This window comes from Stylophora pistillata, chromosome 11, assembly GCF_964205215.1.
Source record: "Stylophora pistillata chromosome 11, jaStyPist1.2, whole genome shotgun sequence".
Lineage (NCBI taxonomy): Eukaryota > Metazoa > Cnidaria > Anthozoa > Scleractinia > Pocilloporidae > Stylophora > Stylophora pistillata.
Window position 1 is genome coordinate 18,724,368 of NC_142529.1, and position 17,383 is coordinate 18,741,750.

The following is a 17,383-nucleotide window of genomic DNA, read 5'->3' on the forward strand; positions in this document are numbered from 1 at the left end:
CAAATCCAGGTAAATATCACTACTTGTCACATGTAGGTTGGGATTGAATAAAGGCTGATAGTTTCTAAAGAAACTGTTTGGGTCTGCGTCGGTGGGGGTAACGAAATAATTTGAATTTATCAACAAAGTTGAAATGGTAAATTGGCCACCGTTACGATTATAGAAGCTGACGTTTCGAGCGTCAGCCCTTGGTCGGAGCGAATAGATTGGGATTGAATCATTACGTTTGGATTACTACTTCAACACAGGTTCAATAACGAAAGTACCACAACCTGTTCAATAGAAACTACTCTAATTAATAGCTAACATCTAGGAAGTAAGTGGGGACCCTGAAAGAAAACGTAACTTGACCTGAGGTACTCAAAATTTTCCATAAAGTTGAAGTTTGGTTTCGGTTGTGATGGGCGTTACCAAACTTACCGAAGCGTTATGATGTCGAGCATAACTATGTCATCATTTGGGTCTTAAAATCAAATTTGGTACCTATGGGTAAAGAACGTTCAAAACTGATTCTTGATATGCATTTAGAGGAGCTCAATTGACCAGATGCAAACTAGTAAAAGACCTCAACTTGTTAATACTTCCCTTTTTGGTTACAGTCTAAGCTTGTGCTCATGACATGCATTTGAATGCATTTGCATGCATTTACATGCATTTGCATGCATTTGACATAGATTTTACAGTTAAAGCTATGTGCTACTGACATGCGTCTGAGACACCCTTTCATCTAGTGTACATAAAGTGTACATCGTTTCATCTAGTGTACATAAAGAGGGAAGGGTCAAACTTCAGCAGCCGATATTTTGTAAGCAACCTGTTGAGAAATTTTCTAAGCGAAAATTGCCTTAGCCTTTAGTCAATTTGCTTTCATTTCTCTTATTTTTTTTCTTTGTTTGTTTTTGACTGTCCGTTTGTTTACTTAGAAATTATTGACCACTCGAAGTCACAAGCTGAAGGAAACGGTTTAAAAGAAGGTGAACAGGGCGCTGAAGCTAACTTCACGATAACTACACGAGATTCAGAAGGAAAACAGATTTACAACGAACAAGAACACGTGACCGTCATTATCAGATCTCCAACGTGGGAAGTAAAAGCAGAAACCATAGACTTAAAAGATGGTAACTACGCAGTACATTACAAACCAAAGAGCGCTGGGCGACACAACGTTACGATCGAGATTAATGGATGGCCACTGATCGGTAGTCCCTGGAGAGTGAACGTGAAGCCACATCGGTATAAAGTGATTAAGTCGTGTGGGTCACGCGGAAGTGGAGAAGGAGAATTTAATGGGCCTCGCAGTATTGTACAGAATAAATTGTCAGGAGACATTGCCGTGGTAGATACGTTAAATAACCGACTTCAGGTTTTTGATGAGAATTTGAAATACCTCAGGACGATGGGAGGCGAGCTGAAATCGCCAACTGGTGAAGCTGTGACGATAAATCATCCTTTGTCTGTAGCATTCTTAAGGAGTGGTGATATGGTAGTCATTCATAGCATTGAGGGTTCAACTCAAATGTCTCTAATCACTGATGATGGTCAGTTTATTCGAAAGTTTAGTGAGCGCGTGATTCGTCCTTCGACTGTTTTTGTCAGAAATGATAATGATGCTGGTCACGTGATCGTGTGTGATAAAGCTGACCGCAAAATCAAGGTCCTTTCCCAGGACGGTGCACAATTACTACACTCCTTTAGTGCTCCGGATTGCGACGATAGCCCCGCTTGTGTTTTTTATCATCGCGACAAGTTCTTTGTGTCGTATCACATTGCTAACTGTATCAAGGTTTTCAATGAGGAGGGTGAATTTCTCTTCAATATTGGCTGCGAGGGGTCTGGTGAAGGACTGATGGATTATCCTTGCGGCCTTGTTGTTGACACTTTTGATAACCTGATCGTCTGTGACAACCGTAGCAATAGACTGCAAATGTTTACCCTGGATGGTGAATTTCTCAGTTCCTTTTATCAAGAAATCCAATCACCCTGGGGTATGGCAATTTCAAAACATGGTAACTTGCTGGTTACTGATATTGGAAAGCAACATGTCATCATTTTACAATAAACTTGTTCTCTGTGTTAAATTGCACTTGTAAACCGATATCGCGCTCATCGCTTCGCGACTCGTGCGCTATCGGTTTTTGCGTGCAATTTAATAAGGAATTGCCTCGTAAAGTAATGAATTTTCTCACCAAATTGTAAATTATTTAAACAACAAACGGCACAATTTAAGTTATCCTATTCGAGTGAGAGAGACCCTGGATACTTAGTAACCAGACTCCCCCGAACCTCTATGATTGATTTAAAATGCGAGAAAGTTTAAATTGAACATATTCTTTGCGGTCAGTCATTGGAGACGTGCGAAGGATCGGGCAAAAGGTGGGAAACGGCGGTTGCAGTGAAGAAAACGGACTAATCGCACTGTTTTTTTGCGCGCGCTTGCTTTTTGGTTCGTGCCCAAGTTAACCGTGAGCCTGGCTCAAGCTACTTAGACTCATCTAAGGCATACTATCTTTGCCTCCCTTGATAGATTGATGCTTTAAAACTCAATACTTGTAAGAACGTAAGGGAGAAGTATTTTGTCGTTGTCAATATATACAAGTGCCTGTAAAACAAAGTTTCTTCAAGATGAAGTATAGCGCGTGAAGAATGGGGCTGGCGGAAATATTACATCAAAACCTTATATCTGTGAGTCCTAGGGCACCTTCGGGGATCTGGGCTATAAAGCTCAAGTGCACGCTAGTGTTAAATTGAAATCAATAAATTCTCGGTTTAGTTGTCAGATAACTTTAAGTCTTTTCCTCTTTATTGGCACGGAAGCAATGACATGAAAGGTGTGTTGCAACGATAGAGTTGTTTTCTCTTTATCGACAATGACAAAAAAAGCAAACAAAATAAGGACAAGCAAACGGAAAGAATTTCAAACACTTGTGCGAAAATTGTTAGATTTTCACGTCGCTGAAACAATTATTATTCTAACCCATACATATTATATAGCGTTATTCAACGAACTTTGCTTCCTATTGTTGATAGATATGGAAAATATCGAGCGAATGCATTGACTCGTGCATAGTCTAAACCGCTAAGTTTCATTTAGTTTATTATGGGTATTTAACATCGCTTTTTAGTTTAACGGATTGTCAGTTAACGTAAAACCCGACTATAAATAAATTAATTGCTGAGGTGACTGTGTAAGCTTTTCAATATACCAAGTCTGACTGGATTTTGATCAACTTTATTAAGTTGATTATTTTTTTGTACTTTTTGCATGTTGGAGAATAGACTTTTTAAACATTCTTACAAAGTGAGGGCCAGACTAGGAAAAAATTGGATCGAAATCGAAGGGCTACAAACCAAGCGCAGCAACGCCTTAGCCAACATTCAATAGGGCTGAAAAACTGCAAAAAAATCTCACTAGATCTGTAAACAAAAATCTTTTGAGCAGCACATCAAAATAAAGCATTAGTTCATTCAAATTATTAATAAACGAATTGAAAATTGTGAATAGGATCATATCATCCGAAGTAAAGCCAATAAAATGGTTTTGACTAATTTTTAACCTTGCAAACTGGAGCACATAAAACTAAAAACTAAACATAGTTAATTTAAACTTTTGGAGACAAATTTCGCAATATCCTGTTAATATCCTCGATGTCAGTGCTGTTCAGCAAAATGTAGAAGAGGTCTTCGTTCTTGGTCCATATCCAAAGGACAGGAACAAAGCAACAAGAAGCAATGAAGAAATCGACTGGCAAAGAAACGCAACAGCCTTACCAGCTGAGACAAAACAGCGAATGCGACCAAAAGGGACACCAACGCTGGAGCAAATGCCAAGAAGCCAACCTCTAGCCATTCCAAACCCTCCATAAAGAATGCAGTTGGTCCGCTGATGGTAATGCCGAACGAAATCAGGGTTGCCTTGGCCAAATTGATGATAGACATCACAGATAAAGCTGCGAGAGAACAAGTCTCAGCCTTATTAGCCAGAGGACTGCGATAAGGTTTCCTTGAATTGTGGTGAAGTGTTATCAGTAGGCAAGCTGTAGCCATGGAAACCATACGCAGCATCATATCTGCAATGAACACTTTAAACACGAGCAGGATGAACCTTCGGCCAATTAGCACACTCTCCCAATACAGCGTTCCTTCGTCATCACCACTTGGGGGTCGAAAAGGACCATGGAGTATCTCCAAAACATCATGGTTGACGACTAGCACGCTGCTGGTTGACTCTTGTCTTATCCTTTTCAGTATTTTCTTCATAAACCAATAGATAAGAAATGGCAGGGGGATCATGCAGGCTGCTATAAACTCAGCTCCTGTTATGGAAGATTTGTAGAGCTGGTAGGATCCATAGTAAAGGACAATGATGAAGGGGATTACAAATACTGCGATGTAAGCAAGGAGGAGATATTGCCACCATTGCATGCAAGGGACATTGGCATCGATGAACAACCACTTTCCAGATCCGATGGATACACAGTTCATTAGCTCTAAGGCTGTTTCTGCCAGCCTTTCATATCCAAGCAAAAGTACCTCCACGACAACGGCCATATAATGTATAAGGTATGGTTTTCTCTTGCCCGTAAATACATTAACAACAAAATGCACGCCATAAATGACAGCAAGGTTCGCCATTGTCAAAAGGACTGTACCAGAGAGAAGAAGCTCTTTAGTTACTGCGGAGAGTCCTGCTATTGGACAGCCAAGGCTTTCATTGACCGATTGAACATGGAAGTTATAGGAAGAAATTACAAAGTGAAGGAAAGGTATCTTTCCAACAAGTTCATGCATCGAACCAACCATTACAGTCTCAGCCGCTTGATAGAAATAAAATGTTATTTTTAGATAGCCGCTGTCGGAATGTTCACCATCAGCGATGGGTTCTGAGTTGTCTTCTGCCTGATTTTTCACTGTGTTGATAAACCAAAATATTTGGTTCCTAAGGATAACAAGTATCGGAGGCTTCTTCAAAAGGTAGAGCGCTAGTGCGATTGTTAGCACCATTGTTACGATCCACACAGTGAAGTGGCTGCATTCTGTTGAATTGCGGCATTCGGTTGAGAAAAGGGTTTCAGTGAAACCTTTTGCACATTGTCCACAGAGGGTGCCGTTCCTGTTCCCCTGGCAACTGTTGTAATATTTTGTAGTAGTTGAAGGACAGTAATCTTCCGGACAGGCTAAAAACTCCAGCGACTGAGGATGTCCAGACGTTTGATAACCCCAAAAATTGGGCTTTGCGGCAATATTGTTTTCAATACAGATAGCCCCAAATGGACATGGCAGACAATGAACAAAAGATGTCACAGCTAATCCTCGCGACATCCCCTTCTTTAGGCCGTAATAACCAGGAGGGCAGGATCGGCAAGAATATTTCAGAACAGTGACGTTCAGTACGCATGAGCGCTTATTTTTTTCCGTGTAAAGAAAATGTGTATTATTTTCCAAAAGAAGATTTTGTCCTTCGCTGCATTTTATTTCACAGTTTTCGTCCATATCAACAAATCCTCCACTAGAGATATCAAGAATTGGGTAAGTGCTCCTATTTGCGATCAGTGAGATCATAGATGTGTTTACAAGCTTTAGTGGACCTGCGCTTTCAGAATAAATGAATGTGCCTGTCTTTGATGTGGTCACGTTGCTTATGGTCACGTCTTGCTTTGTTCGGAAAAATAAGCAATCCAAAAAATCTATTCCACCAGTTCCATACGTACTGTAGACGTGTCCAGCCTGTTGAACGCCAAAATTGTCACGAAAGATACATCTTCGGAATATCGTGAAACCATTACTGATGTAGACAGCACCAACTGCCACTCCAAAGTTTTCTTCAAAGATTGTATCCTCAAACAGCACGCTACTGCTGTAGTTCCATGAAGGATGTACTTCCTGACTACTATTTGAATTCACGCAGCCCAAACGCTGTGGTTTATCTGGACTTAACAAGACAGAAATTGCGCCAGTTACTTTCTGATAAAGGTATCCTGAATCTTTTTTGATCCATTGACGTCCATGAGCACTGATGCAATTACGAAAGTGCGAGCGCCTTATTGCCACTTTTTTCTTCCCCTCAAACAGAAGAGAGAAATAACTGGGTGGTCTAAAGTGGAAAATGTTATTTTCAAGTTCTACGACTGCCTTTGAGGACATAATGTTTTTGAGTGGTGGAATATTAAGGTGAATTGCATAGTTCTTCTTACTTTGGTACATTTGTACGGTATCGTTACTACTGATAAAGTGAGTGTTTCTGATGAGTAACTTGACTGATGTAGGATCAAATAAAACGAATATCGCATCATAAATATTGTCGAGAAAAGAACAGTTTTCAATGATGATATCAATCGGAAATGAGCAGTTTTTCGGAGCTGATGATTCTATGTGCAATCCGACTTTAAAAGAGTTTAACGTGACATTCACCAACTTGATGCGGTATTTGGGACTTATCATTAGGGCTTTCTTTTTTCTTAAATTGCTGACTATCAAGCTGTCCGAAATCATTGCCATGCCGGCATTACCACTCCCGGCTAGTATTTGGAGAAAGGTTCCTTGTCTTGCTATCACAGCAATGTCCTCAAAAATGCATTTCGAAATTGTCACATTAGTCTTACCGTACGTGGTAATCACTCGCAAAGCACCAGCCACAGTTGTTCTTGTCTTCCTTTTAAACGTGGACCGCTCTATGTCAATGTTTCCATTTTTAAGCAAGACTTCAACTGCCACACATTTGTGGTTCAACCCATTCCACCGTTCAACAGTTACATTTCTAAAGTTAAGGAATAAATTGTGTGCATCAGATTGGTTACGAATTTTAGTAGTCTCAATGAATATTACGCATCCTATCTTTGCTCTGCAATGAGAAAATGTAACGTTAGCGAGGTCAATTTTCAGGAAATCTTTGGGGGCCTTGACAAAAAGCGATCCTCCTGTGTATGCTGTATTTTTATAAAAGAATTCCCGCCAAGTTATAACTCGTCCTGTTAGCCGTCAAATGTCTTAGGTAACCTAAATTAACAACTAAAACGATTTACCTTTATTGGGATCATGTTCTGTTCGTTATTAATAAAAGTTTTGATATCTCACAGAAATGCATCTATGTAAGTCCATTAACTCTTAGTCACAAGTAAACCTGGTTAGCAACAGAACTGACTTCCGATGCGAAAACACGTCCGGTGTCGTAAAACGTTAGTCATTTATCGATAAAACAATTCTTTACAAAAGCGTTATTCCAAAAAATTACAGCCAAATTACCGCGTTTAGTTCGTTTTATCAACGGCATTCCAACAAATTAGCCGTCTAGTGACCTACAATTTACAATTTAACTGTCAGCTGTCTAAACGGCTTTTTTTTATCCGTCAACCTTCAACGTTTTAATCTCGGCAACTGAGACTGAGCATCTATTTTGGTTGCAGTATCTTTTCGTGCGGTCTGCATTAAAGAGTGTGAAAGAAAAATAATTAGGATGATAAATGTAACTTCAAGCTGTTTTTAATTGTCCAATATTAGCTAATTAAACAGCTACTGTTTATCAGTAGTTGCGGTACAAATTAGTAGACAAAATAGAGTAGAGTAGTGTAGTGTGTTGTAGGAAGATCTGTAAGTTAGAACTCAAAAACAGTGAAAAAAAAATAAAAAACGGTGCAACTGAGATAAAGCATTTACCTACATAGGCATGTAAGAAACATAACAATCGGTACTTGATGATTAATGAGGTGGTTTCCAGAAAGACATTTAATAGACATAACTAACAAGAGGTGTTACGAAAACTAAGACCCTCAAAAACTAAGACCTAAGACCTAAGACCCATCTTAGTTTTCGAGATTACAAAGACTAAGACCTGCTAAAATCAAATCAGTCGAAATATAAAGTCAGATCGTAACCAAAACAGATCTAATCTGTCAAATTATATCCTGTACGATCCTTTCCACCGTGTTTTAGGTCAAATTTAACAGTAAATTGAGACTGAGGTCTTAGACTAAGACCCCTCTTAGTTTTCGTGATTACGAAAAGTAAGACCCTCACCAAACCATTCTGTAAACTTTCTACCAAGTTGAATTACGAATGTTCAAAGACTATAATCAGTAAAACAACCAAAAGTCGCCATCATACTTGACGATCAGGTATGCGAACGATCCAAATCCTAGTTTCTACCGCGTGCGCATACGTTATTTAGCTCTAACACAGGTAACGCAATCTCGATCGCAGAGACACGAAGGAAAACATCCATCTTCAATGGAAAGCCAATTTTATGATTTAAAGGATAAACAACAAAATTAAAGACCAATAGGGATAAGGCATATTTTTAATGTACGATTATATGTTAGTGTATGGCTTTCATCCTCTTTATAAAGCCACAATGCTGATAATATATGTCTGCAAATTGTTAAAGGAAGCGGATCGTCTAGCACGCGTATATGTGATAGTAGTTTTTCGCTGTTTTACGGATTATAGTCTTTGAACATTCGTAATTCGACTTGATAAAGAGTTCACAGAATGGTTTGATGGGAGTCTTAATTTTCGTGATTACCAAAACTAAGATAGGATCTTAGTTTTAGAGAGTAAGAAAACTAAGACCCCAAAAAAAACCGTTTAATTTAGCCTAAAACTTGGCGGAAAGGATCGGACAGGAGATAATTCGAGACCTGTTTGAATTACAATTTCGTAATCTCTAAAACTAAGACGATCTTAGGTCTTAGGTCTTAGGGTCTTAGTTTTCGTAAAACCCAACTAACAACTCACAGCATAAAAGGAGTGCTGAAAACATTTCATTAAAAGTAGTGGAATAGTAGAAAACTGAACTAAGACTACTGGCACTGAACGTATCTTAATCACGACAGCAAAGATTAGACAATTTGGTAATAATGACAATAAAGGTAAATGATAAGAAACTTACTTTGGTCACAAATCGCACAGAAGATAGCAGAAAGTTTATAACCCAAGGGTAGCCAAATGGTAGCCTGTAGCTGATTGATCTTCTGATCGTAGCGGTTGCGCGATAAGTAACTATTACGGTTGTTACGAGTGGTCTTTAAAATGCACGCATGCGTGATTATGCCTAGGGCGTTACCTGAAATGTGCGCACTACATTTTTGAAGAGCTATTTGATTTCCTAAACACGAATTTAACTTTGAGTGAACATGAAACCGCAAATTCCTAACCAATGCTTGCTACAATTGATCACGTTATACTGAAACTAAAGCAACTGATTGCTACTAGAAAATGTCGTAAAGGTAGCGGGGCGTTTCAACTAGCAGCGTGAATGAAATAAATTGGTCAAACAATCGGTGCCCTTGCTCCTACGTCGACACAAGTCTCGCTGAACATCATTGAGTGCATTATTTACCGTGTTTTTTTAAGCGACATAAAAAGTAGTTTAAAAGGGTATGCAAGATTTCTTAGGGTCAACACGAACTGATAACTTAACCGTTATACTTTGTATCGCCAACGCTTATTGCAATAACTTAGTGTATTAGAAGGAATTTTTTTTTTGCATTTCAGTGTCATAGTCATTTACACAACTGGGGAAAGGGAAGCAACCGTTTTTAGGCCAGTGACGTATTTGCAATGACAACTCTGAGACATTAAACAGTTCGAAATATTAAAAAGTTCATTTCATCACAAATCTTATTGTTGACATCGAAACCTATCACAAACCCTGTCCCTAAAGCATACGCACTTATCACGAACTCGCACCTCTTTGAAGAAAGGTCGGCCCTAAAAAAGTTATTGCTATCCATTATGAAAATCGTCTTTCGTTGCCGCGGAAGTGGAATGTTGACCGTCCCAACAAAACGTCTGCAGTTTGTTTCGCTAACGCTTACGAATAAAAAGTGAAATTTTAAAATGTATTTAGGACCATATTATCCCCTCTCTTGGGTTCATCTTAAACTGACAAGACTGTTACATCGCTCCTGCCGATTGGAATTACTTACTGAAACAGAAGGGATATACTTCCCTAACAATATTCCTGTTGTTGATGCAACAGACGAAAGGAAATCAAGAATTTGTACACCACTGACGTGATACGCAATGCCTATCCTAAAACTCCTAGAAATAGGAATTAGCTGGACTTTCTATAAACAAGTGTAATTACTTGCCGTCTCCGGTTCCGGTGAATGGAGAATGAACGACATTTTCACCATTAAATCACTATCCAAAATTTGAAGTTGAAGCCTATCACAAATTTAACCTCAGGGTTACACGCAGCTCTCTCGTAGGCCTTTTAGTGCCGACCACTTTTCAGAGGAAAGATTGGAAAATCTGATACTACGAATGAAATTAAGTTAATTAATATCGTGGCGACATTTTTTGAGGAGAAAATTTAATGATGCGCACTGGCCCACTGGGGTAGTCCTTTTAGACTTTGGAATCTGAAGCGTTTCCAAAGAGTCTTTGTTTGAGGTGTTACACCTTCTTTGTCATGAAAAAACGTAATTACCTCACCGAACAAATTCTACAATGCCGCTCTGAACTTTCCAAAATCTGTCCAGCAGTTTTAGTAAATCTTTCCGCGCCAAAATTCAGGGAACTAATTCCAAACTTTTCAATCATTTGAACTAAATTAAGGCCCCAAAAACTTGACCAACTTGTCGGTTCCCAAATTGCTCACCACTCATCACTAGAAAACTTCAAAACTGTAGTTACCATTACTGAGAATATTTCCCTTTCCGATTCAGAAAAATCCGTTCTCAGTGAGGGCTTAACTTTTGTTCCCATTTCTAAAACAACGGATGAATTCTCAGTTAAACAAGACTTAGAAAAATCCCTTCCCCGCGTTGAATTAAAAGCCTTTTTTCGCAGAAGAAAAGGTTCAGTTTTAAACAGATTACCAGCGCTGGTTCGTTCTCATAGATCACAACAAGTAAGCAATGTAGGTGTTAAATCACTTTAATGTATCACGATAATATTCAATGCTCAAGCATTCCATTTTAATCTCATGCTGTTTCGAGGTAGCTGTATCAGCGGTCTTTTGTATTACAAGCCAAGAAAATAGGTAGAAGTACACCTAACGCTATTGAATAAAACTGAAAAGGCTTTAATGAGTTATTTCTTGGCAATTCATTACAAATATTTCTCAGTACAGTCGGTACAAATGGCTTAAGGAGCGATGCATAACTGAATATACGTCTACAGTTTTTGCTGGAGGTCCAGTGATCTTACAGCTCAAAAACGTTTGGATTTTTCTCAAACAAACTATCCGCTTGACACAGGAGAATCCTCATGTTTTTCATCGCTTATTCCATCGTTTCAAAGAACAACAGCTCGGTTAAAAAAGTATTTTCATCACGCTGAAAACTCTTCCTTGAGGAGGTATATTTTCAGATATCGTAAGTTGTTTATTTCCGACAAGTATGAAGACAGGCTCTGCATCATATATATAACTGATAAGACTTAAATGAGTTGTTTCCTAGCGATTATTGCTAATTTTGTAATACATCGAGACCATTGCACGATGACGATTTCACAATTCAATAGATTTTACCCAAGGAGAGAAGTTTATCGTTATATTTTATAATATATTCCAGGGTAATTTCCACCATAACTTACACCTACCTTGTATTAAAACTATCTCAATCATATATGATAAAACTGAGATAGATAGAGATAGATAGTTTATTACCAAATAAAATACATTGCAGCCATAGGCTGAATTGCGTGCTTTTCACAATCTCTGATTATATAGGGCTAACGCTCGAAACGTCAGCTTTTGTAATCGTTACGGTGGCCAATTTACCATTTCAACTTTGTTGATGTATCCAAGTTATCTCGTTACTCCCACCACGCTCGAAACGTCAGCTTTTGTAATCGTTACGGTGGCCAATTTACCATTTCAACTTTGTTGATGTATCCAAGTTATCTCGTTACTCCTACCGACGCAGCCCCAAACAGTTTCTTTCGAAACTATCAGCCTTTATTCATTTGATTATATAAGACTATATAAGACAACCAATTACAAAAATGCTAAGACCTAAATAAAATTACTAATACAACAACTATAACTAATATACAGCAGTGGAATAGCTAAAAATCTAGGTTAGCACACGCACACATAGCCGGGATAAATGAAGATTTAAAACGATCAGTGCGAAAGCACGGCATGTTAAAAACGCGCCGGTGTCTAGTATTGTAAGCTGAAAGATGTCGCTCTGGCAGCAAATTATATAATATGTGAGATGGATTTGAGACAGACAAAAACAGATCCGTACATAATTTAATGCGTCTGTCATAGAGCGAAGCTAAACTGTGCCTTTCTAAAGAATCAGGGTATGACAGTTCTGGTGAAATGATGGATAATGCGCGTCTTTGGACCCTTTCAATGTCATCACTAAGATACGCAGGTAACGCATGATGGAATATTTGTGCGTAGTATTCCAGAACAGGACGTATAGTTGTACAATAAAAATTAATTACGTCATCCGCTGGAACGCGGGCTCTCTTCAGAAGGACTAAACAGTATAATCGTTTGTTTGCTCTTTTTATAACATCATTGATGTGGTTGTTCCACTTAAGGTTACACGAAATAGTCACGCCTAGGATCCTGGCCGACTCTACCGTCTCTAATTCTTTGCCATCTACCAAGAGGGGAGTGAAATGGTGATTCTGCCTTTTGTGATCGATGACCATAACTTTGCATTTGTCAGCGTTAAGCTGCATCTTCCGTGCTTTGGACCAATCCTCCACCACTTTAACAGCGGTTTGGGCGTCACCTAATGCGTTACGCGGGACGATCTCTGCCACCGTCGGGTCATCAACGTACTTCCAAGTTTGAACCTGGGGAATTCTTACATCGTTTATCATTAGCAACAAGAGCCATGGCCCCAATTTTGTTCCTTGAGGTACACCAGCTGGTACGGGGACCCACTCAGAGAAACAATCAGCAGATAATTATACGCGTTGGTAGCGATGCACTAAGAAGTCGACTACCCAACGTGCTACACCCCGAGGGATATCAAGACTGTAAAAATTATGAGTGAGCAGTTGATGGTCAATGTAGTCAAAAGCTTTGCGGTAGTCAAACAGTACCACCCTGACCGCAGATCCCGTGCCATCACTTGCGCTCGTCCAGTGATGGAGCATGGACGTCAGAGCTAGGGCCGTGGAGGATTTCGGTAAGGCTCCCAACTGGTCGGGATCGATAATTTTCAACACAGCCGGAGCGATGAACGTAGATACCACGAAGTCTTCGGCTAATTTGGGAATTATTGCTGTGAGGGAAATGGGTCGTAAGTGCTTGTTGATGACTTCGATAGGTTCTGTTTAGGAATGGGTACCACATCCTACAGCTTCCAAAATGGGGGAAGTTGTTGCTCAGCAAAGCTCCAATTAAGGATAGAAGTCACTTCCTGAGCTATAAAGTCAGCATATTCCCTAAACACCCAACTAGGTATCCCATCGGGACCCACAGCCTTGCGGGGGTTCAACTTTCCGATTGCGGTCAAAACATCGACCTCAGAAATGGTTACCACCACCGAGTTCGCTTCGAAGGGTGGAGTAGCATCGAGTGGCGAGAAAGACTTCATTTGGTCCAGGAAGACAGAATTGATAGCGTTTGCGACATCACGGTCTGGGGGATGGTGATCCAGTCCCTCAACGTAGAGTAGCGAGCGCAGACTGTCAGAACCTGACGCAGGGGTCATCCCAGCGATACGCTTGACCTCCCGCCACCATCGGGAGAGCTTAGTGTTCTTTAGGTGTTCAACTTTAGAAGCAAAAAACCTCTCACGAAGAGTTTTCCGAACCCGGTTAACAGTATTTCGAAGGCGACGGAAGCTGGCTAAATCCCCTGACATAAAAGTTTGCTGACGCGTGGCGATTAGAGTCTTAAATTCAGGAGTAATCCACGGAGGGTCATTAAGATGAACCTTAGATTTCACTGCGGGCATGATAGCGTCCAGTCCTGCAGTGATGATGTCACACAGTTGTCTAGAGCGATCATCATTGTTAGGGGCAGAATCCAAAATGGATCAATCAACCGCTAAAATAAGAATCGTCCTAGTTCGGCTTTTCTACTAGCACGTGTGTCACGCCTCGAAATTAACTTGCTGCTAGGCCCAGCGCGGGATAGCCTCTTTTTAGTGCGGACGATGACCACGTTATGATCTGAAAGACCAAACGGTGGCAGGGTGTAAACGGCGTTCTCGTCATACGTATGTGACAAGTTGGTCAAAACGAGGTCCAGTATCTTATCGCCTCTCGTTGGCTTATAAATGATTTGCTTCAACTTTAACTGCGATGTGAGGCGGCTAAGGCTCAACCGATTAAACTCACCGCACACGAATATACCTCAACCGGGATACTGGCCCACAATGTCAGTCAGTGTAGTAGTAAGGTGCTTAAGCATACTACTATTGTTAACGCCTAACTGTGAGTGTTAGACAGTGCCAGCAACCAGGCAGGGGAATCCTCTGGGCAGCCTCCTCAGCCTAAGCCACACCCAAAGTGACTCAAAATCAGGGTCCGAAAATTCATCGAGTGGTTTAAATGTGATGGAATCATGGATGTAAAGTCCTACACCACCATGGACATTCACACGACGATTTCTTGCGATAAACGAGTAACCAGGAATATTAATTTGGCTGTCACTGATGGTCTCACGTAACCAAGTTTCTGTAAAGAAACCTAAATCAGGCTTTACGTCCAACATCACAGATCGCACTTCGTCGATTTTAGGCGCTAACGACTGTGAGTTTGCTAGTAAGATGTTCATGCCAAACTCGTGTTCCTCTCGTCGCGGTCGACAGCTTATCACGGAGATATTGGACGGATTACGGCCTCGGGGTGCCGTACTTGAGGTGCGATGGCGATTTTGCGATCCGATTGCCGTGACGGGTTGGTTGTTTATCGAGCCGATGGGAAAGGTGTCAAGTTGAATATTTAATTGGGACGGAGGAGGAATATGCAAATCACGTCTTTCCGGTAAATTTCCAACCGTTGGTGAACAAAATGTTGATTCCAGAGAAGGAATGGCGCATAAATTATTAGTACGATCCAGGAAAGTGGTAGAGGAAGGAGGAGTGCATGATCTCATTCGACCACCACGAGTTCCGCGTGGAGTAGGTTTCACCCTCGAGATGCCAAAGTGAATTAATCGCCGCCATACACCGGGGTCCAATCTTGAGATAGCGATGGATAACGAAATAGACTGTAAAATTTGCCTGGAATAACAAAAAGCCATAGCAGGACGTAAAATGGGCTGTGGCTTGAAGATGGAGGAGAGTCCAATCGAGAATTAATGAGAAATAGGAAAAAACATGCGGAGCTCCCAATGTCGTGTGCTACTCGTAATCGGCGAAAAAGCGTTGATCTCTCTAAAAATGTTTTTTTTCCGAATATCGAAAATGCCTTTCGCCGTACATTTCTTTTTAGCTGGCTGAAATGTTTGTCCCGCGAGGATCCCAGAAATCTTTGCGCAAACGCAAGGATCCGGTTACTCCCAACTCATTCACTGTCTTTACATTCTTCGCGTTATCTTAAAGTCCCTAGGAGGCTTTTTTTTTAATATCAAAATATATGATTCTAGAACATGCTTTAGCAACATTAGTGGTATTTTACGGTTTTCAGAATTTTTTATCAAGCTCTATAATCCGTAAATAAAATGTCTGGCCGAGCAAAGAGGGGACTGGGTGCCGTTACGTCACAATAGTAAGTATTTGTTCTTCTCGTGCACGCAAGAGGGTTTTGTAAAATTAGTAATTTCCTTGGTTATTTCAGTGATAGTTTCGTATCATTATGTCCGATATTTCCTGTTGTTCTGTCGAAAGTTTCTTCTCCGATGACTCCGATTTTAATCATATTTCGGAATACGTGGCGATTGAATCCGAAATTGCAACTCAAAGCGGTGAGATGGAAGACAGGGAGAACAACATAGAGTGACCAAATTCAAACGAGCCATTAGCGTATTGAAAAATAGAAAAGGGACAGAATGTTAACAAGTCGGTTGAAAAGTCTGGATTCTACGGGAAAGTGGCACGATACATTAATTTTTGCCGACTTTAGTAACCGCAAGTTCAAGCTGGACACCGTCGTCTTCTCAAGCCAGGTTCTTGAATCTTACATCAATATCGTTCTTATTTCCCTTATGTAAGACTTACAAAGTTTTGAAGCAAATAACTTGGAATTTGTTTGATGTCGTCGGACATAAACAAGAACATAAATTTTGTAATCGGCACATCGTCTTAGATCTTTCGAGCGGGAATTTACAAATTGTAATCAGTCTTCTAATTTAGGTGGCGAATGTTATTAGGTGTTGTTGTGGCAATTGATACACCGAGTTCTTGTTAAATTTTAAATTTTCAAAAGAGCAAAGAATGCAAGGATTCTCTCACATCGCCGGCTGTACCGGTAGATACGAGAGAGCCGGTCGCTTGAGAAATCCTTAGGCTTGAAATGCACCCTATTTATTTGCCTAAAAAGCTGAGCGATTTTTGCACGAAAATAAACTGAGAACTAATCAAATGCTAACAAGACTGGGGATTCGGCTTACGGCAGCGTATTTCTTTAATAACAAAATTCTTAAGAGAGAATACTGTAAATCGAATGTATATTCGACTAAAAGCCGCGCGATCATCAACACACGCAAATTACCAGTCTTACTCAAAATTATAGTTACTCAATTACTTTTATTTCAATGGAGCCGTTTTTTTCAGTGATAACTTCAAGAATGAGTGTTAATTCTTCGTCTTTGCTGTCGGCCACAAGGCCATCCCATCGTCCACAGTTCCAGCAATTTCATCTGTGTGAACGCTCTCATCTTCTGTGCCGTTGAGCGCGTTCGAAATCTCGCATGTTGTAGATGATTTCTCCATCATCTCCTCTGGAATTTCTTCTCAAGCCCGTTTCACTTTGAATCACTGCACAATTCCTTCACCTTAAGCAGTACATTTTATCCGCGGATAACATTCCTGTAAAGAATGAATAGAAGCGAGATTTACAGTGCCGGATTTGACCTTTTTTGACAACATCCGCAACAGGCCGATCAGAAACGGCCGTTCCCACGGCTAAGTAACACAATCTGACAGAAATTAGCTGAGGCTTCGCTTCCCAATATTGCATTTTAGTATATACTAAAAAGGTGGATAGCATTGAAGGCGCGCTCTGATTGGCTATAGTCAAACTCCGAATATCCTTTGCTATTTAGCTCCGAGCAACTCGGGAAAAAATGGCGTCCCGGTTTACATCCGTGACAAGCGAAGAAATCACTCAAATTAACGACAAAGCACTCCCTGAAAACACAAAGAAAACGACTAAATTTGGTTTGGCCGTATTGAACGATTATGGTTTAAGTCTTTAACCCGGAGTTTATCGATAAAAACCAGCGAGAAAAGTTTTGTTTACAAATGCAAATTAATCTTGCGTAAACTCGAACGTGAAAATGTTGGAATCGTTGTTGGAATGT

At 40.2% G+C, this 17,383-nt stretch overlaps 2 protein-coding genes across 4 annotated transcripts in view; one reads left to right on the forward strand and one right to left on the reverse strand.

Moving 5' to 3' along the window:
• LOC148720441 (uncharacterized) overlaps positions 1-3,178 on the forward strand; it is a 20,311-nt gene extending 17,133 nt beyond the window's left edge. For all 3 annotated transcript variants that reach the window (XM_088738632.1, XM_088738633.1, XM_088738634.1), the window contains 2 exons: positions 1-9; positions 924-3,178. The exon at positions 1-9 is cut by the window's left edge and continues 438 nt beyond it. In XM_088738632.1, coding sequence (XP_088594758.1) covers positions 1-9; positions 924-2,059 — 1,145 coding nt within the window. In that variant the 3' untranslated portion in view covers positions 2,060-3,178. The remainder of the gene's footprint in view (positions 10-923) is intronic.
• On the reverse strand, positions 3,078-12,786 carry LOC148720442 (uncharacterized). The gene is made up of 2 exons (XM_088737624.1): positions 12,231-12,786; positions 3,078-6,965 (listed from the first exon to the last, which is right to left on the reverse strand). Exons 1-2 carry the CDS (start codon positions 12,784-12,786, stop codon positions 3,649-3,651), a joined length of 3,873 nt encoding a protein of 1,290 aa, XP_088593750.1. The 3' UTR covers positions 3,078-3,648.
• Between the last annotated feature and the right edge of the window lie 4,597 nt (positions 12,787-17,383).